The sequence below is a fragment of the Aethalodelphis obliquidens genome, unplaced genomic scaffold, assembly GCF_003676395.1.
Source record: "Aethalodelphis obliquidens isolate GAN/ISIS:26980383/991018 unplaced genomic scaffold, ASM367639v1 scaffold32, whole genome shotgun sequence".
Classification (NCBI taxonomy): domain Eukaryota; kingdom Metazoa; phylum Chordata; class Mammalia; order Artiodactyla; family Delphinidae; genus Aethalodelphis; species Aethalodelphis obliquidens.
In genome coordinates this window covers 13562899-13587609 of record NW_020837976.1, presented here as the reverse complement: position 1 = coordinate 13587609, position 24711 = coordinate 13562899, and the positions used below count along the sequence as shown (strand labels likewise).

Below are 24711 nucleotides of genomic sequence, written 5' to 3'. Positions count from 1 at the left end.
AAAGGCCCAAGTGGGGGGCGGGGCTTAGGCTCAGCGCAGCTGGATGGGGCCCTGGAGTGCTGCCGGCCTCAGAGTGCAGAGTATCAGGGCCAGGACCTCAGCAGGCTCGCCAGGGCCCAAGTGGGTGCGGGAAATGATAGCTACATTCCCCCCCAATCCTCATACCCCCAAGGGTCCGTCCCCATTCACCTCTACTCTTCCTCCCCCATCCTCCAATGCCCCCACACAGCCAGAGGGGGCCCTGGAGGGTAGAAGACAAGGCCCATGACCCCAGCAGGTTCCCTGGGGCCCAAGTGGGCAGGGGAAATGCTAGCTGTGCTCCCCTCCGATCCTCTGAATCCCCGAGGGTCTCTCCGCATCCCTGTTGATCCCCTCACAGTGAGTGGGCCTCTTGAGGCGTGGGAACCCCTCCCCTACCGCCACCCCTCAGGGGTGCCAGTCCCATTCCACCTCCACCTCTCCTCCCCCCTCGCTCCCCCGCTCATGTTCTGCCTTATCTTTTGGGGGTTCCTCCCATACCCTTGGGTGTCGAGGTCCCCCACCAGCATCTGGTAGGTGCCCTAGTTGTGAGGAGACACGGACTCTGCGTCCTCCTACTCCACCATCTTGACTCTGTCTTCCCATGTTATGTTCTGATATAAATTTTAGACCTAAAAATAAGTCTTCACCAGAGCAAATGAAATGCCACTTATGGTGAAATATTATACTTTATTGTTTTTCTGAATTATCAATAAGGTTACAGACACCTAGAAAGGAGTAAGCACACCTCTCATAAAGATCTCAATTTCCTTATGAAATAAAATGACATAATGAAAACTTAAGGGAGGAGAAAATAATAATATAACCACTCAATTCCATATATATCTTTACTACTTACAAGGACCTTTCATAAATTTTTGATCCTCACAATCACCTGGTGAGGTAGGCAGGTTTCAGTTTTTCATTCTAATGAGGTATTTTCTCCATAAACACTGAAGAATGCCAAGAAAAGTTTGCTCTTGAACCCTAGTTTCCATGTATTTTAAGAATAAATAAGTTCTTTAAAAGTAGGTTTTCTGACTAACTTTAGTTTCAGAAATTACATTAAACATTTCTTATTTTCATAGTCCATCCTTTACAAAGAAGACAAGAAATTTCTGAAGTCCACCTTTGGATTCTTTTCGGATTCACTCTGACTAAGCAACATTTTTAGTTGAGAGAAGTGTTTCTTTGTTTTGCTCACATTCTTTGAGGAGCAAATGGGTGTTGACTGTCCAGATTTAGCTCTTCTGAAAAGAAACATAAAGCCACACTTAGGTATACTGACAAACAACAGTTCTTCCTTCTTAGCCTAGATACCTGCTACTAGAATCGTTTTCTACTCTTCCATAATTATGGCCATATATGAGCAGTGGCTGCACCCAGCAAAGTCATTCCAATTTTATTTAAAAATCTCCTCACTAAACAGGCTACAGGCAACATTTAGGAGGTATAATGAGGGTTCTGGAAGCTTCTTTCACCACCTGAAAGAGAAAGCTAAAGGCAAAGTGTCATCAGGTCTGAGTTCCTTGTAAGTCTGACACCAAGGTTCATGACAGTTCTAAGCAAGGACTTTAAAAACATATTTTTTCTTCACAGCTCAAGACCATTTCTTTCTCAAAAGTGAAGAATATCAACCTACACATATAGGTACCATTCCATTGTATTTTCGCCCCTACAATATAAGCTCCATGGGGCAGACACTTTGTACAACTAACTGTATATTCCAGTGCTTTTTAACAGTGCCAAGCACAGAGGACGCCCTCTAAAAATATCCACTGAATAGATGATTCCCCATCTGGTATGTGTGTATTTATGCCTCGTTCTATTTCCTTCCTTCTAATTGTGTTCATCCCCCCAAACAATATTTGGGGTTTGTCAGTCTCATCCCTTTTCTGACCCCCCATCCATGATAAATGTGAAATAGCTTTCTCTTTCCTGCATATATCTAAGAAGGAGTCTGGTCTAAATGCAATTGAATGATTTTAAATATGCAAAATGTTCTTTTATCTGCACATGTCCAATAAAGTAGAAACTTCCATGATGAATTCCTATTGTACCAAACATCAAAATAACTAGGAATATAGAGAAAACTGGACTTGAAATTTTAAATGTCAAACCCAATATAAAAAAACCTCAATTCAGTAAAAACAAATAATCCAGTTCCTGCTGAATTTTGTTATTGATTTTCAAGAAACTACCAGACTCTTTTGTAACAAAATGTTTAAAAATTCCTTTCACAGTTTCTATGGAGCTAAATTTATTGATTAGCATAGTGAAGAGTATATTGAGGATTATTAAAAATAAAACATGTGCCCAGTCACACAGTTAACTTAGTATCATTTCACAAATCCCTATTCAGTTAGATTGCCACAGGAATTTCTGATACAGGAACAGCAAGAACAAAGGTTTAGAGCAGGAAAGTAAACTGAGTGCTTTGGTTTTGCTGACACATAAGATGAATTAAGGCAAGTAAGAGAGGCAGACAGATTGGTGCCAGGTAGTGGGGGCTGGAAATCCATGCTGGAGTATTTGTTCCGTATGCTACAGAGTGAGGTGCTAAAGCTTCTAATCAGAACTGTGCTTTTGGACTTCCTGGTGGCACGGTGGTTAAGAATCCGCCTGTCGGGGCTTCCCTGGTGGCGCAATGGTTGAGAGTCCGCCTGCCGATGCAGGGGACACGAGTTCGTGCCCTGGTCTAGGAAGATCCCACATGCCGTGGAGCAACTAAGCCCGTGTGCCACAACTACGGAGCCTGCGCTCTAGAGCCCACGTGCCACAACTATTGAGCCCACATGCCACAACTACTGAGCCTGCACTCTACAGCCCATGAGCCACAACTACTGAGCCCATGTGCCACAACTACTGAAGGCCTCATGCCCAGCACCCGTGCTCCGCAACAAGAGAAGCAACCCCGTGAGCCTAGAGCCCATGCTCCAGAACAAGAGAAGCCACTGCAAGGAGAAGCCCACACACCACAACGAAGAGTAGCCCCTGCTCGCCACAACTAGAGAAAGCCTGCATGCAGCAACGAAGACCCAACACGGTGAAAGATAAGTAAACAAATAAATATATAAAAAATAAAAATAAAAAATATCAGACTAAAAGGGCTTGAAACTAGGAGCAGGAAGACTCAGGGAATTATTGTAGTAGTCCTGGCAAAGAGTGAATAATGACCTGAACAGATAGCAGCAGCAGGGAGAAAAAGGAAAGAATAGCTGCAGACACCTTGGAAGCAGGATGGGTAGAAACTGGCGACTAACTGGACCAAGACTGAGCAAGTAGGATTGTCAACTATACTCACCATTTCAGGTCAGAATGTCTAGAAGGGCATGTTCATTTACAGAATAAAGAACTTAGGAGGATGGGCAGGTTTGAGTAGTTACCTGTGGGGACATGTAGGGGTGGGAAATGGATATATTTAATAGGCAGCTGGGAACAGGTCCAGGGAGAGACTGGAAGTAGAGGAATACACCTGGAAGTCAGTGCAGTGATGACTTCCTCAACTGCATGGCAATTTCAGGGAGTGTATTAACAGAGAAATTAGAACTCATGGGTTAACACTGGTAATTTAAATAGCTTAATGGATTAATATACCTGAAAATCAATGCTGGGCTCTTGGCTTTGGAACCAGACATATCATGATTTAGTTTTGCAGAACTTAGAGTCTTTCTCTCTGGGGTCTTTAGGCTGAGTTTACTTGCAGGAGTGGTAGGATTGCTCTTCAATGTTGACAGAAAGCTTCTACTTTTACCATGATGTTTAACTGTTCTGTTGCATGTTTTACAAGTAATCACCTGCCATAAAAAGAAGAAATAGTGGGTCTGATTTCTCTTATAATTTAATCCAATAAACTGCATGCTCATTAAATTCATATACATAAGGGACTAAACCAGGTACTACAGGGTGAGTAACAAAGGCTGCCCTCAGCAAGCTTGTAAACTAGCAGCAGGAATCAGACAAGACACAAACTTAAAAGAAAATCTTCAATAAAAAGTTAATGGCTAAACATTTGTATATAATTTAAAACACCTTTTTAAAGATGATAAAGTCTTTACTTTCTCAGTGTAAAACCATGTTCGGCAGGGAATGGAGGAGACTGGGAATGATACCCTTTAACATCTGGAAAGTTGTTCTTTATAACAATAGTAGACATTTAGCATTTTTTTGCAGACAAACTCCAAGCCTTTTCCCAATACAACATGGCAAAATATCACTGAAAATTTAATTGACTCCTTCAAACCTTTATTCTGTAAATACAGGTCTAAAGCAATTTATAAAACCAATCAAATGAATCCTCACATTCTCATACTTCTTCACTTCATTAGCGATAGAGGTTGACTTTCTTTTCAGGATTCATTTTTCAACACATGGTTCATTTTATAGCTAAGTGCCTTTCTTCTACATATCTGACTCACAAGGCACAGGATTCAGCCCAGGCCTCAACAAAATTAACAGAAACTAGTTTAGCTGAGAAGTACTCTGATGTTCATGAGCAGGTAAAAATGCATTTATAGAGGTCTATTTAGGTTACTTTATGCTTTCTATAAACAATCAATTTTATGACATAGCAAAATTCATTTACCTGTCCAATTATGGTAAACTCCTAAATATGGCAGTTCCAATCTAAGTTATTACCAACTGTAGTCTTGGGCCAGACATAATCTGTCATAATGTCCAGAATGCCCAGCACAGTGCCTGGTAGTAAGCAAGCACTCGAATAGTTGATGAATGTTAACACAAAACATGCAGATAAAGTGTATCTGATACTGGTCTCTATACAGTAAACCAGAGTAATTTGCTTTTGGTTGTTTTATTGCACTTAACATCCCCAATACACAGCATTGTCTGGCATAAGATAGATCCTCAATAAATGTTTGATGAATGAACATAAGATGCACTTACCTTTGTTGGGCATAAACTTAAATACATACTCTGACATGGAGCGGAGGTGACTGAAGAAGTAACACTGGTACCTAATACATAAGTCAAGAGCTTTATGTATACCTAATACATACTGTTGTTCGAAGAAAGGAACCATTAGCTGAAAAAATAATTTAGTGGTAACTGCAGTTCAGGTGAAGTCACACTGGTGAGCTCAAGAAATTCTCAACTTTGTGAAAATAATTGTGCTCAGCAATAAGATCTGGGCAATTGAGAGTTCACGATGTTTGGTTTTAGGTAATTGTGAAAAACAAAAATAAGCTGTACTCTTTTTTTTTTTTTTTTTTTGCAGTACGCGGACCTCTCATGTTGTGGCCTCTCCCGTTGCGGAGCACAGGCTCCAGACGCGCAGGCTCAGCGGCCATGGCTCACGGGCCCAGCCGCTCCGCGGCACGCGGGATCCTCCCGGACCGGGGCACGAACCCGGGTCCCCTGCATCGGCAGGCGGACTCCCAACCACTGCGCCACCAGGGAAGCCCATAAGCTGTACTCTTGATGAAACAGTAATCACTAGAAAGAAATCCTATGTATATATTTTGACAATCTAAATATACTACTACAAACCTCTGAGTTATATTCAGGCTAATTCTTAACCTCATCTTAAGTGAAAGAAAAGAAAATTCTGGTTTACTTATACATACTGGAATTGAAATCTTACCAATACACTTGTGGAGTCTTTGTACTTTTTCAAAATTTTTGCTTCTTTAAAACTGAGTGTATAATTTCTTGCTTCTCGATTAAGAAGTTTCTGTATTTTGGGTGTCAATTTGGGTTTGGGTTTGAGACGTACTCGAGACTTATCCTGAACCAGCAACTGGAAACAGTATGGACATGTTCCTTCAAAAGTGCTTTTATCATCTAAAATTATACAAATGAAACTCACGAGTCAGCAAACAGAATATTTTGATACTGTAAACTATCAATATGATAAATGCAAAAGAGTATATTATTTAATACAAGCAAATATACATTTTCCTTAAGCACACTCAAAATATGAGAATTTACAAAAGCATAAATCAGCAATAATTTATTTTATAAAACACTATAATTCTATCCATTCACTCCTTTTAGCAACAGATAGGTAAGTCCCCACCCTTTGCTACATTGTTCATTACTTGCTACCAAGTAAAAAAGGCTGTATTTCTCATCAATTTTACAAACACATTTATCACAAAATAACAAATTATATTGTGACTTTTCTTTTTAAAACAATTAGCACAATTCTGTGGTTGTGAGCTGGGCTTTGTCTGCAGTACAAGGTAACAGGACAACAGACTTGCCCCAGGACCTTTATGCAGTCAAGAAAGCATTCACTGACCATCTACCATGCTAGGCTGTGGAGACATAAACATGGAAGTAAAGGAGTTGCTACCTTTACAGAACTCACGCTCTTGGGGAGCCCTAAACAAATAAAGATAAGATTGGTAAAAACTGCAACACAATATGATTAAAACGCCCTGAAAATTATTAAACTCTGCATAGACTAGCCAGAAACACTTCCAACAGGCTTGGAAAAAGTCATCACAGGTGACTGTAAACTCTTATCTGTATTTGGAAATGGCATCTATTATTGGTAACGGGCTTTCAGGTACAAGTACAGTGAAAAAGCAAGCATGGTTATTTCGGGAAAGGTGAGGTGTGAAGGTGATGCTGCTGAAGAGGAAGGTGGGCACACTATCTGTTATTCAATAAATATTTATTGGTGAGCCCTGTGTTAACTGCTAGGGATAGACAGCACTACAAAAAGCCAAAGACCATGTTCGTAACTTAGCTCTGCCAAATGTAAAATTCATTCATATTTACTGAGTGACAGTTAAGTGCCAAGCACTGTTCTGGGTGTGGGAAATACCACAGAGAACAAAGGACAATTCATGCAGAGAGACAATGAATACAACAATGCCAAATGTTAAGTGCTGGGGAGAAAAAAGAAATACAGGAAAAGGAGAATGGGGCATAGCGATGGAGCTGCTATAATCTTAAATAGGGCAGCCAGTGAAGGCTTTGTGGGGTGACATTTGCAAGAGACCAGAAGGAAGTGAAGGAAGAATCCAAGGAGATATGTGAGGTAAGATTTCCAGGTAGAAGGAAGGGCAGGTGCAAAGGCTGTGAAACAGCACAGGGGCCTGGCAGTGGTTGGAGTTCAGTGAACAAAAGGGAGAGCAGGTCGGAGAGGTAATGCAGACCTATGACATAGGGCCATGAAGTCCCTTTAAAAGATTTTCACTTTTACTCTGAGATGGGCAGTTATTTCAGAGTTGGTAGCACAGAAGTGACATGATCTAGCTTAGGTTTCTATTAGGCTCACGTTGGCTGCTGGATTAAGAATGGACTGTAGAAATGCATGGGAGCTATTGCCAATAATCCAGGAGAGAAACTGATGGCTTGGACCACGGTGGTAAGTTGGATGTGGAGAGAAGTGGCTAGATATTGGATATATTTTAAAGCCAGTGGGATTTCTGGCATACTGGCTTGGGGAGGAAGGCTGTTAGTGAGTCAAGAGTGGCTCCTAGGTTTGGGGGCTAATTCTTAAGGATGGGGTTACCATTTACTGAAATGGGAATAATTGGAGGAGGCGGGTTGTCGTGTTGGGGGATAAAGCTTGAATTTTCGCCTAGCATAATATTCAAAAAAAGTTGTCAACGTATCTGAATGAGTCTAGGATTCGCGGGAGTGGTCTGGACTGGGGATATAAATTTGTAAGTCCTCAGTATGCAGAATTTAAAGGCCATGAGAGTGGATGAAAAACTGTCACCAAGGAATTGAGTGTAGCTAGAAAAAACGTCCAAGGGATGAGTCCTGGGACACTCCAACATTTGTAAGTTGGGGAAATTAGAAGAAACCAGCAAAACAGAAGTACTGGCTAAAGAGGTAGGAGGTGAACTTTGTGATGGTCCGGAAGCCAAGTGAGGAAACTATTTCGAGTAGACTGATCAATGCGTCAAATGCCGCTAATAGGTCAGGCAAGATAAGGCACGTTAAGGAATTTGGATTTTTTTACGAAACTGAGAAGCCTCTCGAGGGGGTTTATTATGGCAGTGGGTCGATCTGATTCTTTTGGATCATCCTGAGCGTTGTGGGGAATGAAGGCGAGCGGGGCGACGACAGCCTGACCCACAACCAACGGGCGTCCTCCCTACCGTGTGACGAACTGTAGGCCCAGCTGCAAAAGAGAAAGAGACTCATAAGGGACAAGGAAACACCCCCTAGCGGCTAGCCTCCCGCTCCCCCTCCCTCCCTCTCTTACAGGAGATAGCGGGCCTGGCCCGGGCAGCTATCTTGTAGTTTCCGCGCCGCAGTCTCAAGGTAGTGCTTCTGCCTCATAGCCACCGCCACCTCTGCACCGCTGAGACCCGGTCACAAAAAGAGACTCCGGAAACCGGATTCCCAACGTGGCGGACTTTGACGTCGGGATAAGAGCTCCCTCCGGAAACAGGTGCCTTAGGCTGAAGGGTTCCGGTGCCTTCGCGTCCGGTCCGGCGCGCAGGCGACCCTCCCCCTGCCGTTGGCCCCGCCCCCCGGGTCCTACCCCGTCCCCGCGGGCGAGGTGGCGATCACCTCAGACGATAGTCTGGGTGGAGCAGCTTGACTGGGCAGGGGTGGCAGCGTCAGGAGCCGAGGGTGCCGCCCGCCTCTCCGTCTTTGTCTGGTAGCCTCCTTTACCATACCCCTGGTTGTCATTTCATCAGCCCCCGTCGCCCTCTAAATTTGCGGGCTGGGGTACTGACTTGGGCCGCGGCGGGCGGAAGCGCGGTCCGCGGGGGGCAGCTGGGAGAAGCGAGGCCTCGAGCTTCCTTCCTAACTTCCGTCAACTGAAATTCAGATGACATAACGTTAACCAATTTTAGGTGAACAACTCAGCGATGTTTAGTACAATGGCAGTGTTGTGCAAACACCACTGTTACTAGTTTGGAAACATTTCTGTCAGCCTACCGGTACCCCATTAGCAGTTACTCCCCATTCTTCCCTCCCTCCCAGCCCCTGGCGACCACTAGTCTGCTTTTTGTCTCTATGGATTTACCTATTCTGGACATATCATATAAATGGAATCGTACGTGGAATCTCTGGTGTGAGGCTTCTTCCATTTAGTATAATGTTTTTGAGGTTCATCCACTTTGCAGCCTATATCAGAACTTCATATCTTTTTATGGCCGAGTAATATTACGTTGTATGTATGTACCATGTATTGTTTATCCATTCATCCATTGATAGACATGTGAGTTGTTTCTACCTTTTGGCTATTGTGAATAATGCTGCTATGAACTTGAACATGTATTTGCTACTGTATCTGTTTTCTATTCTTTTGGATTTATACCTAGCAGTGAAATTGCTGGGTTATACTGTAATTCCATTTTTAACAAGGATTCCAGTTTCTCCACATCCTCACCAACACTCATTTTCTGGTTTTTTAATTCTAACCATCCTAGTAGTGTGAAGTAGCATCTCTTTGTGGTTTTGATTTGCATTTGTCTAATGGCTAATGATGTTAAGCATCTTTTCATGTGTTGTTGGCAATTTGTATATCTTTGAAGAAATGTCTGTTCCACTTCTTTGCCCATGTTTAAATTGGATTATTTGCCTTTTGTTGTTGAGTTGTTAGAGTTTTTAAAAATATATTCTGAAAAAAAAAGGAAAAAAAATATATTCTGGATACTAAACCCTTATTTATCCTTCATTTTTAAGTTCAGGAAGGAGTCAAATGATGCAAAAGTTTGTAAAGAGAAACTATATATTTACTCCTATATAGACATATTTTAATTTTTCAGAAGAGAAGTTATTACGTCTGCTCTTCCCACCTTTCCATCCTGCTTCTGTGAGGTGATCAACATTAGCAGTTGGGTCTCTTCTCCTTCTATGACCTTACACATGTAAGCACTTGTATGAATGTATAAATATCCCCAATCGCCATCACCACACAAACAACAACAACAAAAAACCAAGACATACACAAAAACCAAAAACCAAAAATAGAATGTTAGTCCTTTACGATATAACTTGCCTTTTTCCTTAACAACAGGCCACAAACATCTCTCCAGTATACACAGTTCTCACATGTACTTTTTAATAGCTGACAATATTACAAAATGTAATGAACCATAATTTATTTTCCTATTGATGAACATTCAATTTTTTTTCAGTTCTTTGCTAGTTCAACTAGTATACCAGCAAATATCTTGTATATGCTAATGCTTTTTATTTCTTTTGTCTGAATTCCTAAAAGAGAAATCACTGAGTGGAATGATATCCATATTTTAATTTGCTAGAGCATTCAAAAAAGGTTGTAGCAATTCACACTCCCAGCATCAATATGTGAGAGAACTGGGTCAAACTGGATGAGTGAAAAGGCGAAGGTCATTAGTTCGCTTAAATACCAGTGAGATAAAGCCTCTATTCATTTATTTCTTGATGGTTTGCATTTTCTTTTGTGAAAAGAAATCGTCACTGGGTTGTTTATCAATTTCTAGGAATCTTTGTATTTTGGTGAAATTCATCCTCTGCTTGTCATTTATGACGCAATGTTTCCTCACTTAACTCTTATCCTTGGCAAGGTTTATAGCATTTTTGCCACACAAGATTTTGTATGTGGTCAAAATCTGCACGATTGGGTCTGGGTTTTCTGTATAGTGTTAAAGGGCCTCATTTATGCTGAAGCTAGACAACTGACTATTCATCCAAATGTTTTTCTCATGCTTTTCTAGTTTGGTTTCTTCCATATACATCTCTTTTTTTAAAATAAATTTATTTATTTTATTTATTTATTTTTGGCTGCGCTGGGTCTTCGTTACTGCGTGTGGGCTTTCTCTAGTTGCGGCGATCAGGGGCTACTCTTCGTTGCAGTGCACGGTCTTCTCAGTGTGGTGGCTTCTCTTGTTGCCGAGCACGGGTTCTAGGTGCACGGACCTCAGTAGTTGTGGCACGTGGGCTCAGTAGTTGTGGCTCATGGCCTCTAGAGCGCAGGCTCAGTAGTCGTGGGGCTTAGTTGCTCCATGACATGTGGTATCCTCCTGGACCAGGGCTTGAACCCATGTACCCTGCATTGGCAGATGGATTCTCAACCACTGCGCCACCAGGGAAGTCTCTCTTCCATGTACATCTTTAAACCGTATGAAATGTATTTTCACTTAAGTATGAGGTAGAACATATAACTGGAATTTTTTCCAGATGCACAGCAAGTTATGCAAAGATCCCTTACTAGCTAAACTAGTCTTTTTCTACTGGAATTGAAGTTTAAAAAAATATGCACTGAACACTGCATATGTGCCAGGCACTTTTTAAAGTGTCTTGTATTAATTCACGTCATCCTCACAACCCCGTGGCATAGGTGAAATGTCAGCTTATCTATATAAGTTTTTTTAAAATAAAGTTGCATCTGCTTCTAGATTTTTTTTGTTTCACTAGCCGGTAAAGCAGAAGAGGAGAAACGCACTGTATATGCATGTGTACGTACTCCCCTGGCCCCCAGCACACTTTCCTTCAGCTGTTTCCTTCCATCTGCTCTGAACACCTCTCTCCTATAACCAGATGCCTCGTCAGCACCACTACTTGCATCACAACTTATTTTCTCAGACGCCGTGGGGCCAGATAGCACCCTTGACTTCCCCCACCAAAGAGCCATTGCTGCTGCTGCTTCCCACCCCTTGTAGCCACTCCACCCACAAGCTCTGCGGGCTCCCAATCAGAGGCAGATCACGACTCTGCTCACTTCTCCTCACACCTTGGCCATCCTCTCTTCTTTTGCCTGCATCCCTACCTTGGCTCCTACATTCTTTTCCTGCTTCCTTTCTCCCAGTCCATTCTTCACAGGGCAGACAAAGTGACATTCTTAAAATGTAAATCATTTGGGGGGACATGGAGTGTCCTCTGCAAGCTCCTCGTTGCACTTGGAACACAAGCTCCTTGCCCTGCTCTCCAGGGCCCCATGTGGCTGGTCACTGCCCCACCGCAGACCTCACCTTGTCTCACCTACCTATACTCATACTGCTCCTGTCTTGCCAGCCTTCTCTCTGTCACTCAACATATCCTGCTCAGACCCACCCCAGGGCCTTGGCTTTGAATGAGGATCCTTTCCATGGCTACTTTTCCTCCTCATTCATCTTGGCTCAAATATCAGAGAGGCGTTCCTTGACCACCCAATAAAGAACTGCTCCTGGCCCACCCACCAAGTCACTCTCTGCCATAACTAGTTTTTATTGTCATAGTAACCTCACTATCTGAAATTGCCTTATTCATTCATGGTTTGCCTGTTCTCCTCCTGTTATCCTCCTGAATGCCTTGGCAGCAGGACTTGGTCTGTCCTTTTTGTTGCTCTTTACGTGGACCCCAGCCCAGGGCCTGGCAACAGAGCAGGGGCTCAATAAGGAGCTGCAAAATCATACTGGAAGGAGAGGAAGTTGAAGGGGTTGAAAATAAAACTAGATTGGCCATGAGTTGACAGTTGTTGGCAGTGAGTTTGTTATGTTTATTTATTTATTTTAAACTTTTTATTATGAAAAATCTCAAACATATACAAAATAATCACCATAATATAATGAACCTTCATATATACCCACACAGCAACTCTCAGCATCCTGGCATTCTTGTTTCATCTCTAACTCTCCCTAATCCCCTTCAATTATAGTAACAATTGTAAACATTTTTAAGGAAAAATGTACCTATGTTGAAATGTACAAATCTTAAATGTACAATTTAAAAAGTGAGTATACTCCTATCGAGATATAGAACATTTCCAACCCCCTGGAAGAGGAACTACACTCTATCAAGATTTTCCTCATCCCGTAAGTCCCTGTAGTGATCTTTCCCAGTCACCTGCCCCTCAAAGAGGCACCACTTTTCTTCTCCTTCTCTTCCTCCTCTTCCTCCTCTTCCCCCTCCTTCTTCTTCTTCTCCTTCTCCTTCTTCTTTCTTCTTCTCCTCCTTCTTCTTTTTCTTCTATCATATATTAGTTCCACCTGTCCAGAATTTCATACAAGTGGAATCATATGATATACACTTTTCACGTAAATTAGTTATGACTTTCTAGAACTTCACATTAATGGATTGAAATAGTATGTACTTCTTTTACTGTTTTTATTGCTGGGTGGCATTCCATTTTATGGTTATACTACATTTTGTTTATTGATTCACCTGTTGAACATTTGGACTGTTTCCAGTTTTTGTCTATTTTAAATAGAGCTGTGATTAACATTGTTACACAAGTCTTTTTGTAACCTATATTTTCACTTTTCTTGAGTAAATAATAGTAGAATTTCTTGGTCAAATGAGCATGTTTAACTTTATAAGAAATGGGCAAATATTTTTCCAAGGTGTTTGGATCATTTTGGATTCTCATCAAGAATGTATGAGAGTTCCAGTTGCTCCACATTTTTGCTAATATTTGGTGTTGTCAGTCTTTTAACTTTTGAACAATTGTAATGGTATGGAGTGATATCTCTTTGTGGTTTCAGTATTCACTTGACTGGTGAATAATGATATCGAGCACTTTTTCGTGTGCTTATTGGCCATTTGTGTGACTTCCATTGTGAAGTGTCTATTCAAGTCTTTTGCCCATTTAAAAAATTGTGTTTGTTTTTATTATCAAATTGTAGGAGTTTATTTTATTTTATTTTATTTCATTTCATTTCATTTTGCCACACCACGTAGCTTATGGAATCTTAGTTCCCTGACCAGGGATTAAACCTGGGCCCTTGGCAGTGAGTGTGTGGAGTCCTAACCACTGGACCACCAGGGAATTTCCCATTATATATTCTTTTTTTTAAAAAAATAAATTTATTTATTTATTTTTGGCTGTGTTGGGTCTTCGTTTCTGTGCAAGGGCTTTCTCTAGTTGCGGCGAGCGGGGGCCACTCTTAATCGTGGTGCGTGGGCCTCTCACTATCGCGGCCTCTCTTGTTGCAGAGCACAGGCTCCAGACGTGCAGGCTCAGTAGTTATGGCTCACGGGCCCAGTTGCTCCGTGGCATATGGGATCTTCCCAGACCAGGGATCGAACCCATGTCCCCTGCATTGGCAGGCAGATTCTCAACCACTGCGCCACCAGGGAAGTCCCCCCCATTATATATTTTTAATAAAAGTCTTGACTACCCATTTTCTTAATGGTGTCTTTTGATGAGCAAAAGTTTTAATTTTGATGAAATCTAATTTGTTAATTTTTGTTATTTTTCTTGTATGGTTATTGCTTATCTAGCCTCAGATTGTAAGATATTCTCCTATATTGTCTTCTAAAAGCTTGGTAATTTTGTTTTTATGTTTAGGTCAATGAGATATCTCAAATTAATTTTTGTGTGGTGTGAGGGCAGGGTGTTAGTAGTTCCAGCAACATTTGTTGTAGAGACTAGCTTTTCGCCATTGAATTTATCTAACACCTTTGTCAAAACCAGTTGATCACTTAACTGTGGGTCTATTTCTGGACTTTCTAGTCTGTTGTATGGATCTATTTGTCTACCCTTATATAGATACCATACTGTCTTAATTACTATAATTTTGTAATAAACCTTGAAGTCAGGTAGTGTAAGTGCTCCAGCTTTGTTCTACTTTCCCAAGATTGCTTTGGCTATTCCAGATCCTTTGCCTTTACATATGCATTTTAGAATTTTCCTGCCAATTTCTAAAAGGAGCCTATTGACATTGAATTGTAGGGAGACCACTGTGGGGAGAATTGACAGCTAAAAAATGTTGAATTTAAATCCATAAATGTAGTATATATCTCCATTTATTTAGGTCTTCATTAATTTATCTTTGCAATGTTCTGTTGTTTTCATAAAAGACATGTAAGCCCTGTAGAGTATAGGGCTTACATGTCTTTTATGAAATTTATTCCAAATACTTTATGCTTTTGATGGTATTGTAAATGAGATTATTTATTTATTTATTTACTCATTTATTTGGCTGCACAGGGTCTTAGTTGCAGCATGCTGGATTTTCATTGCAGCATGCTGGATCTTCATTGCAGCATGTGGGATCTTCATTGTGACGTGTGGGATCTTTAGTTGCAGCATGTGGGATCTAGTTCCCTGACCAGGGATCGAACCCGGGCCCCCTGCATTGGGAGCACAGAATCTTAGCCACTGGACCACCAGGGAAGTCCCCAAGATTATTTTTTAATTCCACTTTCCCAATATAGACATACTATTGATTTTAATATATTGACTTAGTTAATCTCACACGTTAGTTTACGAGTAACCTAGTTAAACTCATGTATTAGATCTAGAAGGTTTGTTCCTATAGTTGATTCCTTAGGATTTTCTATACAAATGATCATGCCACGTGCAAATAGGGGTATATATAGTTCTTCTTTTTCAGTCTATGTGCCTTCTGTTTCTTTTTCTTCCCTTATTGAACTGGCAAAGACCTCCAATACAATAGAATTGGCAAGAGCAGAAAACCTTACTTTCTTTCTATTATTAGGGAAAATGTGTTTAGTGTTTCACCATTAAGAATTAATTAGTTGTAGGTTTTTCACAGATATATGCAATCGAATTAAACAAACTCTCTTTTGTTCCCAGTTTACTGAGAGTTAAAAACATTTTTTTCATAATGAATAGGTATTGAATTTTGTCAGATGCTTTCTTTGCATCAGTTGAGATAGTCATATGTTTTTCTTTATTACCTAAATATGGTGGGTTACACTGATTGGTCTCTGAATGCTAAAGAAACTTTGTATTCCTAGGATTAAACCCTACTTTTTCATGATGGATTTATGTATTGTTATGTTTGATTTACTGATATTTTGTGAATAATTTTTGTATTCATATCTTATAAGGTCTTTGGTATCAGGGTTATGCTGATCTCATAAAACAAGTTGGAAAATGTGCCTTTATCCTTTGTGTTCTGAAAGAGTTTAAGATTGATGTTATTTCTTCCTTAAATGTTTGATAGAATTTACTAGTGAAACCATCTTACGCTTAGGTTTTCTTGAGAGTTTTTGGTAGTATATTAAATTTCATTGATAAATATAAAGTTACTCAGATATTCACTTTTTGTATTAGTTTTGGTAAGTTGCATTTTTAAGCTATTTGTTAAAGGGTCTTCTTTAAGTAAAAAAGAAAAGGCCATAAGTAGAAATAAGAAAATATATGAATTATATTCCAATAAAGATGTTAAAAAAGAAAGAAAATATATGAAAGAAAAACTCTCACTGGTAAAGGCAAGTATACAGTAAAGGGAATGGACCAGCCACTTAAAAAGCTAGTTTGAAGGTTAAATGACAAAAGTACTAAAATCAACTATAACTACAGTAAGTAGTTAAGGGATACTCAAAATTAAATGATATAAAATAAGACATCAAAAACAAAACATTGTGGCGGTGATGGAGTAAAACTTTAGGTGCTTTTAGAATGCATTCAAAGTTAAGGACTATCAGCTTAAAATAAACAACTATACATATAAGTCAATATTTAGGAACTTCATGGTAACCACAAACCAAAAACCTACAATAGATACACAAAAATGAAGAGACAGGAACCCAAAAATAACAATAAAGAAAATCATCAAATAGAAAGGGAAGAGACCAAGAAAAGAAAATAACAGGGAAGAACTATGAAAACTACCAGAAAACAGTTAACAAGATGGCAAAAAGTACACGCCTATCAATAATTACTTTAAATGTAAATGGACTGAATGTTCCAATCAAAAGATGTAGGGTGGCTGAATGAATAAAAAAAGAAGACCCATCTGTATACTGCCTACAAGAGACTCTCTTCACATTTAAAGACACACAGAGACTGAAAGTGAGGAGTTGGAAAAAGATATTCCATGCAAATGGAAATGAACAGAAATTTGGGGTAGCAATACTCATTTCAGACAAGGTAGACTTTAAAACAAAGTCTACAATAAGACAAAGAAGGACATTATATAATAATAAAGGATCAATACAAGAAGGGGATATAATATTTGTAAACATATATGCACCTAATACAGGAGCACCTAAATATATACAGCAGATATTAACAAACATAAAGAGAGAAATTGACAATAATACAATAATAGTAGGGGAGTTTTAACACCCCACTTACATTAATGGAGAGATCATCTACTTATGAAATAAGGAAAATTGTCCTTAAATGACACATTATACTAGATGGAATATACAGAACATTCCATCCCCAAACTGCTGAATACACATTCTTTTCAAGTGCACATGATATGTTCTCCAGGATAGAACACGTTAGGCCCACAAAACAAGTCTCAAAAAATTTAAGAAGACTGAAATCATATCAAGCATCTTTTCTGACCACAATGATATCAAACTGGAAATCACTTACAAGAAGAAAACTGTAAACCCCACAAATACGTGGAGACTAAATAACATGCTGCTAAACAACCAATGAATCAATGAAGAAATCAAAGGGGAAATTAAAAAATACCTTGCGATAAATAAAAGTGGAAACACACTTTTCCAAAATCTATGGGACACAGCAAAAGCAGTTCTCAGATGGAAGTTCCTACTGATACAGACCTACCTCAAGAAACAAGAAAAATCTCGAATAAACAACTGGACTTTACACCTAAAGGAATAGAAAAAGAAGAAACAAAGCTGCAAAATTAATAGAATGAAGGCAATAATAAAGATCAGAAATAGAGACTAAGAAATAATAGAAAAGATATATGAAACTAAGACCTGGTTCTTTGAAAAGATTAAAAAATAAACTTTTAGCCACACTTATCGAGAGAGAGAGAGGGATTAAATAGATTCAGAACTGAAAGGAGAAATTACAACTGATACTACAGAAATACAAAGAATCATGGGACTACTGTAAGCAATTACATGCCAACAAGTTGGACAGTCCAGAAGAAAGCTAAATTCCTAGAAACATACAATCTTCCAAGACTGAATCAGGAAGAAATTGAAAATCTGAACAGACCAATTACAAGTAATGAAATTGGGGCTTCCCTGGTGGTGCAGTGGTTAAGAGTCTGCCTGTCAGTGCAGGGGACATGGGTTCGAGCCCTGGTCGGGGAAGATCAATTACAAGTAATGGACCAATTACAAGTAATGAAATTGGGACTTCCCTGGTGGTGCAGTGGTTAAGAGTCTGCCTGTCAGTGCAGGGGACACGGGTTCGAGCCCTGGTCGGGGAAGATCCCACACGCCACAGAGCAAGTAAGCCCATGCACCACAACTACTGAGCCTGCACTCTAGATCCCACGAGCCACAACTACTGAGCCCGCGAGCCACAACTACTGAAGCCTGTACACCTAGAGCCTGTGCTCTGCAACAAGAGAAGCCACCACAATAAGAAGCCCGCACACCACAACGAAGAGTAGCCCCCACTCTCTGCAACTAGAGAAAGCCCGCGCCCAGCAATGAAGACCCAATGCAGCCAAAAATAAATAAATAAAATAAATAAATTAAAAACCAAAAAACAAGCAATGAAATTGAATCAGTAATCCAAAAGCTCCCAACAAAAAAAATCCCAGGATCAGATGGCTTCACAAGTGAATTCTACTAAACATTTAAAGAAGAGTCAACACGTATCTTTCTAAAACTACTACAAAAAATTGAAGAGGAAGGAATGCTTCTGAACTCATTCTACAAGGCCAGCATTGCCAAAACCAGACAAAGACACTACAAAAAAAGAAAATTACAGGGCAATATCCCTAATGAACATAGATGCAAAAATCCTTAACAAAATATTAGCAAATTGAATTCAATAATACATTAAAAGGATCATACTCCATGACCAAGTGGAATTTATTCCAGGAATGCAAGGATGGTTCAGTATCTGCAAATCAATCAGTGTGATACACCACATTAACAAGATGATAAAAATCATATGATAATTTCAATAGATGCAGAAAAATCATTTGACAAAATTCAACATCCACTTATAGTAAAAACTCTCAACAAAGTGGGCATAGAGGGAACATATCTCAAAATAATAGAGGCCATTTATGACAAAACCACAGCACACATCATACTCAATGGTCAAAAATGGAAATCATTTCCTCTAAGATCAGGAAAAAGACAAGGAAGCCCACTCTTGACACTTTTATTCAACATAGGATTGGAAGTCCTGGTCACAGCAATCAGAGAAGAAAAAGAAATAAAAACCATCCAAATAAGAAAGGAAGAAGTAAAATTGTCACTGTTTGCAGATGATGATCTGATATATAGAAACCCTAAAGACTCCACCAAAAAACTATTAGAAATAATAAATTAATTCAGTAAAATTGCAACCTACAAAGTTAACATACAGAAATCTGTTGCATTTCTATACACTAATAACAAAATATCAGAAGGAGAAATTAGAAAACAGTCCCCTTTACAACTGCAGCAAAAAGAACAAAATACCTACCTAAGGAGGTAAAGATGTGTACTCAGAAAACTATAAGACATTGATGAAAGAATTTGAAGATGATGCAAACAGATGGAAAGATATACCAGGCTCATGCATTGGAAGCATGAATATTGTTAAAATGACCATATTACCCAAGGCATCTACAGATTCAGTGCAATCCCTATTGAAATACCAAAGGCATTTTTCAACAGATCGGGACCAAACAATCCTAAAATTTATATGAAACCAAAACAGACCCCAAATAGCCAAAGCAATTTTGAGAAAGAAGAACAAAGCTGGAGGTATTATGCTCCCTGATTTCAAACTATATTGCCAAGCTTTAATAATCAAAACAGTATGGTATGGCAAAAAAACAGACACAGATGTGTCTTTCACACAAGGAAACAGAATAGAGAGCCAAAAGTGAACCCATGCTTATATTAATCTATGACAACCTACTGAATGGGAGAAGCTATTTGCAAATGATATGTCTGATAAGGGGTTAATATCCAAAATATATAAAGAACTCATTCAACTCAACAACAACAACCTAAAAAAACCCAAGCAAATTTAAAAAATGGGCAGAGGATCTGAATAGACATATTTCCGAAGGAGACATACAGATGGCTAACAGGTATATGAAAAGAGGCTCAACATCACTAGTCATCAGGCAAATGCAAATAAAAAACACAGTGAGGTATCATCTCACACCTGTCAGAATGGCTACTATCTAAAAGATAAGTAACAAGTGTTGGTGAGGATGTGGAGAAAAGGGAACCCTTGTGCACTGTTGGTAGAAATGTAATTTGGTACATCCACTATGGAAAAAAATACGGAGTTTCCTCAAAAAATTAAAAATAGAACTACTATATGATCCAGCAATTCCGTTTATGGGTATTTATCCAAAGAAAACAAAAACACTGATTGGAAAAAAATAAATGCACCCCAATGTTCATTGTAGCATTATTTACAATAGCCAAGATATGTAAGCAGACTAAGTGTCTATCACTAGATTAATGGATAAAGAAGATGTGGTATACACACACACACACACACACACACACACACACACACACACACAGTGGAACATTATTGAGCCATAAAAAGAATGAAATCTTGCCATTTGTGACAACATGGATGGACCTAGAGGGTATTATGCTAAATGAAATGTCAGACAGAGAAAGACAAATACCTTATGATTTCACTTATATGGAATCTAAAACACAACAATTGAACAAAGATAAAACAGAAACAGACTCATAGATACAGAGAACAAACTGGTGGTTGCTAGAGGGGAAGGAATGGGGAGATGGGTGAAATAGGGCAAGGGTTCTAAGAGAGTTACAGACTTCTAGTTATAAAATAAATAAATCATGGGCACATAATGTACAGCATAAGGAATATAGTTCATAATATTGTGACAACTTTGGTAACAGATGGTGATTAGACTTATAGTGGTGAACATTTAGTAAGCATAAAAATATCGAATCACTATGTTGTACACCTGAAACTAATATAATATTGGAAGTTAATTTTACTTTAATAAAAAATATAAGGCTATTCAGATATTCCATTTCTTTTTGTGTTATTTTTGGTAAGTTTTATTTTAAGCAATTTGTCTGTTTCATCTAAACTGTCAACTTTATTGGCATAAAATTATTTATAATACTAACTTATTATCTTTTTCATGTCTGTAAAATCTGTAGTGATATCCTCGCTTTAATCTTTGATATTGTGGTTCTGGGTAAGGATTGAGTGAGCGCACTCCATTCTGTCCCTCCACTGAATGTAACTGTAAAACCTGGACAGAATGCATAGGGCACCTACAGGAAGACTGAAAAGTGAATAGTAGCAGGCTAAATGGGAAGACAACTTGAAGTACCAGTGAGCTAGATGTGAGTTTATCATTTTTGTTCATTTGGTGGCAATGTAGCCTGGGATGCATGTAGAGGGAGCTCCAGGGGAGGCCCTTTAGTTCTGGCTGATTATCAGGAAACTCCTAACACTCAGAGAGTGTGTGTCGAATTCTCCATGTTTTTTCTTCTCCCAGTTTTCTGTAGCCCCAGCCCCTAAGCCTTCCTGTGGTGACAGCAGCAAAGGCCACAACAAGAACCAGCAGGAGCCAAAACTCTGAGGAAGGGGAACATTCCTCCCCAATTTGACCAATCCCTATTGCTCCTTTTAAAAAAAATATTTAATTAATTTATTTATTTTTGGCTGTGTTGGGTCTTCGTTTCTGTGTGGGGGCTTTCTCCAGTTGCGGCGAGCGGGGGCCACTCTTCATCGTGGTGCGTGGGCCTCTCACTATCGCGGCCTCTCCCATTGCGGATCGGAGCAGAGGCTCCAGACGCGCAAGATCAGTAGTTGTGGCTCACGGGCTTAGTTGCTCCGCGGCATGTGGGATCTTCCCAGACCAGGGCTCGAACCCATATCCCCTACATTGGCAGGCAGACTCCCAACCACTGCGCCACCAGGGAAGCCCCATATTCTTTTTATCCTCTTTCTGTCTTCTGCCACTTGGCCAAAGATGGCAGCAGTCACAGGAGTACACAGAGTGAAGTAACTTTCTGGCCATAGGATCCAAAGGGGGAATTGTAGAAAACTGCACAGTACTGGGGAGATTGTGTAGAAAGAGGTGCTCTTTCTTAATTTTATAGGAAAATCTCATAAAGTTGTACATGAATTTCTGGGCTCACCACTAAGCTCTGCACACATGAGTCTGATCAGGATAGCTGTGACTTTGAAAACTGAACTAACAGACAATCGACCAGGTTCCAGATGATTGAGTGTCACATGTTCAGGGTCTATCCAAATGGTACTGCAAGGGCTTTGAAAACTGAATTTACATTTGCCACAACCCACAGAAGGCAGGGTGAACTTGTAGCCCAAACCTAAGCAAGTCTATTGCCTAAGACAAAAATATGTCCATTCTCCATAGAATTTAAACAAGACCTAGAGTCTCATTACACAGTATTAAATTTTTCCAGGAGACAGTAAAAAAATTCTTGGTACATTAAAAAAAACGAGGAAATTCTCAACTCACATGGCCAAAAAATCAACAGACATCAAAGCTGAGATTGACACAGATGTTGGAATTATCTGACAACGACTTTAAAGTACCTATAGTACAAATGCTCCAACAAGAACACTCTTGAAAAGTAGAAAGACAGCAAAATTTCCCATGAAGGGCTAGGTAGTAAATATTATTGGGCTTTGCAAACAATTTGGATCTGATTCATCTGCTCAGTCCTATGAAAACAGCCATAGATAGCCATAAACAGTACATAAACAAATGGATGTAGCTATTTTCCAATAACACTTTATTCATGGGATTTGGTCAGAGACCATAGTTCACCAATCCCTGGACTATAGTGTTTTGAAGATATTCTATATATTTACTGAGTTTTTGTGTCTAATTCAATCAATTATCAAAAGCAGGGTCTTAAAGTCTTTCACTGTGATTGTGGGTTTGCTTATTTCTCCCTTCAGTTCTGTTAGTTTTGCTTAAGGTTATTTTGAAGCTCTGACATTAGGTGCATAAAAACTTATAATTGTTAAGTTTTCCTGATGGATTAACCCCTTTTTAAGCTGGAAGTTTAGTTGATGTACAATATTATATGTTACAAGTATACAATATAGTGATTCACAATTTTTAAAGGTTATACTCCATTTATAGTTATTATAAAATATTGGCTATATTCCCTGTGTTGTACAATATATCCTTGTAGCTTATTTTATACATAATTGTTTGTTATCTCTTAATTTCCTATATTGCCCCTCCCCCTTCCCTCTCCCTACTAGTTTGTTCTCTGTATCTGTGAATCTGTTTATTTTTTGTTATATTCAGTATGTATTTTTTAGATTCCACATATAAGTGATATCATACAGTATTTGTCTTTCTCTGTCTGGATTGACCTTTTACAATTATGAAATTTCCCTTTTTATCTCTAATAATATTCTGTCTTAAAGTCTATTTTGTCAAATATTAATATAGCCACTTCTGATTTCTTTTTTCTGTGGGGGGGTTGTAAAAACACATAACATTAAATTTATCATCTTAACAACTTTCCTCTCACTGTTGTGGCCTCTCCCGTTGCGGAGCACAGGCTCTGTACGCGCAGGCTTAGTGGCCATGGCTCATGGGCCTAGCCGCTCCACGGCATGTGGGATCTTCCCGGACCGGGGCACGAACCCGCGTCCCCTGCATCGGCAGGCGGACTCTCAACCCCTGTGCCACCAGGGAAGTCCCACCTTAACAACTTTTAAGTTCAGTAGTGTTAAGTATATTCATATTGTGCTACAGATCTCTAGGACAGTTTCATCTTGCAAAACTGAAACTCTATACCCATTAAACACTAATTTCCCCTCCCTCTCTCCTCAGCCCTTAGAAACCACTTATCTACTTTCTGTTTCTATGAGTTTTGACTGCTTTAGATATTTTGTATGAGTGCAATTATACAGTATTTTGCCCTTTTGTGACTGGCTTATTTCAGTTAGCATAATGTCCTTGAGTTTCATCCATGTGACAGCATGTTACAGGATTTCCTTATTTTTAAAGGCTGCATAATATTCCACCATATGTATATATCAGGTTTTCTTTAACCATTTGTCTGTCGATGGACACTTGGGTTTCTTCCACCTCTTGGCTACTTTAAATAATCCTGCAGTGAACATGGGTGTACAAATATCTCTTTGAGATCTTGCTTTGAATTCTTTTGCATATATACCAAGAAGTGAGATTGCTGGATCATATGGTAATTCTACTTTTAGTTTTCTGAGATTGCTGGATCATATGGTAATTCTACTTTTAATTTTTTTAATGTTTTGCTCTACCTCCACACTGTTTTCCATACAGTTGCACCATTTTATAGTCCTACAAACAGTACGCAAGGGTTCCAATTTCTCCACATCTTTACCAACACTTGTCATTGTCTGTTTTTGTTTGTTTGTTTGTTTTTTAATAGTGACCATCTTAATGGATATGAGATGATATCTCATTGCAGTTTTGACTTTCATTTCTCTTATTATTAGTGATATTGAGCATCATTTTATGCATGTGCTCATTGGCCATTTCAGATTTCTTATTCTTTCTGTTCGCATGGCATATCTCTTTCCATCCTTTTACTTTCCACTTCAGATTTCTTATTCTTTCTGTTTACATGGTGTATCTCTTTCCATCCTTTTACTTTCAATCTATTTGTGTCTTTGTAGTTAAAGTCCTTTGTTTTGGTAGATAGTATACAATTGGGTCTTGTCTTCTTTAGTTTTTAATCCAGTCTTACAATCTCTGTGATTTAATTGGCATGCCTAGTGTATTTATATTTAATGTAATTATTGATATTAAGATGTGACATCTTTGAGGGATCAGAGGGCAGACTGTCATAGACAGCGTAATGGCCCCTTGAAGATGTCCATGCCCTAATCCCCAGAACATGTCCATATGTTACTTTACATGGCAAGAGGGATTTCACTGATGG

The 24711-nt window shown here is 39.3% G+C and overlaps 1 protein-coding gene across 2 annotated transcripts; it reads right to left on the bottom strand.

Moving 5' to 3' along the window:
• Positions 1-682: 682 nt before the first annotated feature.
• RMP24 (ribonuclease MRP subunit p24) lies at positions 683-8338 on the bottom strand. Of its 2 annotated transcripts, none has more exons than XM_027127746.1 (5): positions 8207-8338; positions 8100-8122; positions 5621-5820; positions 3616-3815; positions 683-1265 (listed from the first exon to the last, which is right to left on the bottom strand). In XM_027127746.1, the coding sequence occupies exons 1-5, from the start codon at positions 8281-8283 to the stop codon at positions 1115-1117; spliced, it is 651 nt and encodes a 216-aa protein (XP_026983547.1). In that variant the 5' UTR covers positions 8284-8338; the 3' UTR covers positions 683-1114. The 2 variants fall into 2 exon arrangements, with proteins under 2 accessions (XP_026983547.1, XP_026983546.1); XM_027127745.1 differs by having other exon boundaries at positions 683-1268; positions 8207-8335.
• Positions 8339-24711: the final 16373 nt, after the last annotated feature.

Bases quoted from the DNA above. Each gene is read 5' to 3' on its own strand.
- RMP24 (XM_027127745.1), bottom strand. From the start codon at position 8,283: ATGAGGCAGAAGCACTACCTTGAGACTGCGGCGCGGAAACTACAAGAT. The intron at 5,821-8,099 runs GTAGGGAGGACG...GTATAATTTTAG, and splicing joins GGCCTACAGTTCGTCACACG to ATGATAAAAGCACTTTTGAA. The intron at 3,816-5,620 runs GTAAGATTTCAA...TTTTTATGGCAG, and splicing joins AAGACTCCACAAGTGTATTG to GTGATTACTTGTAAAACATG.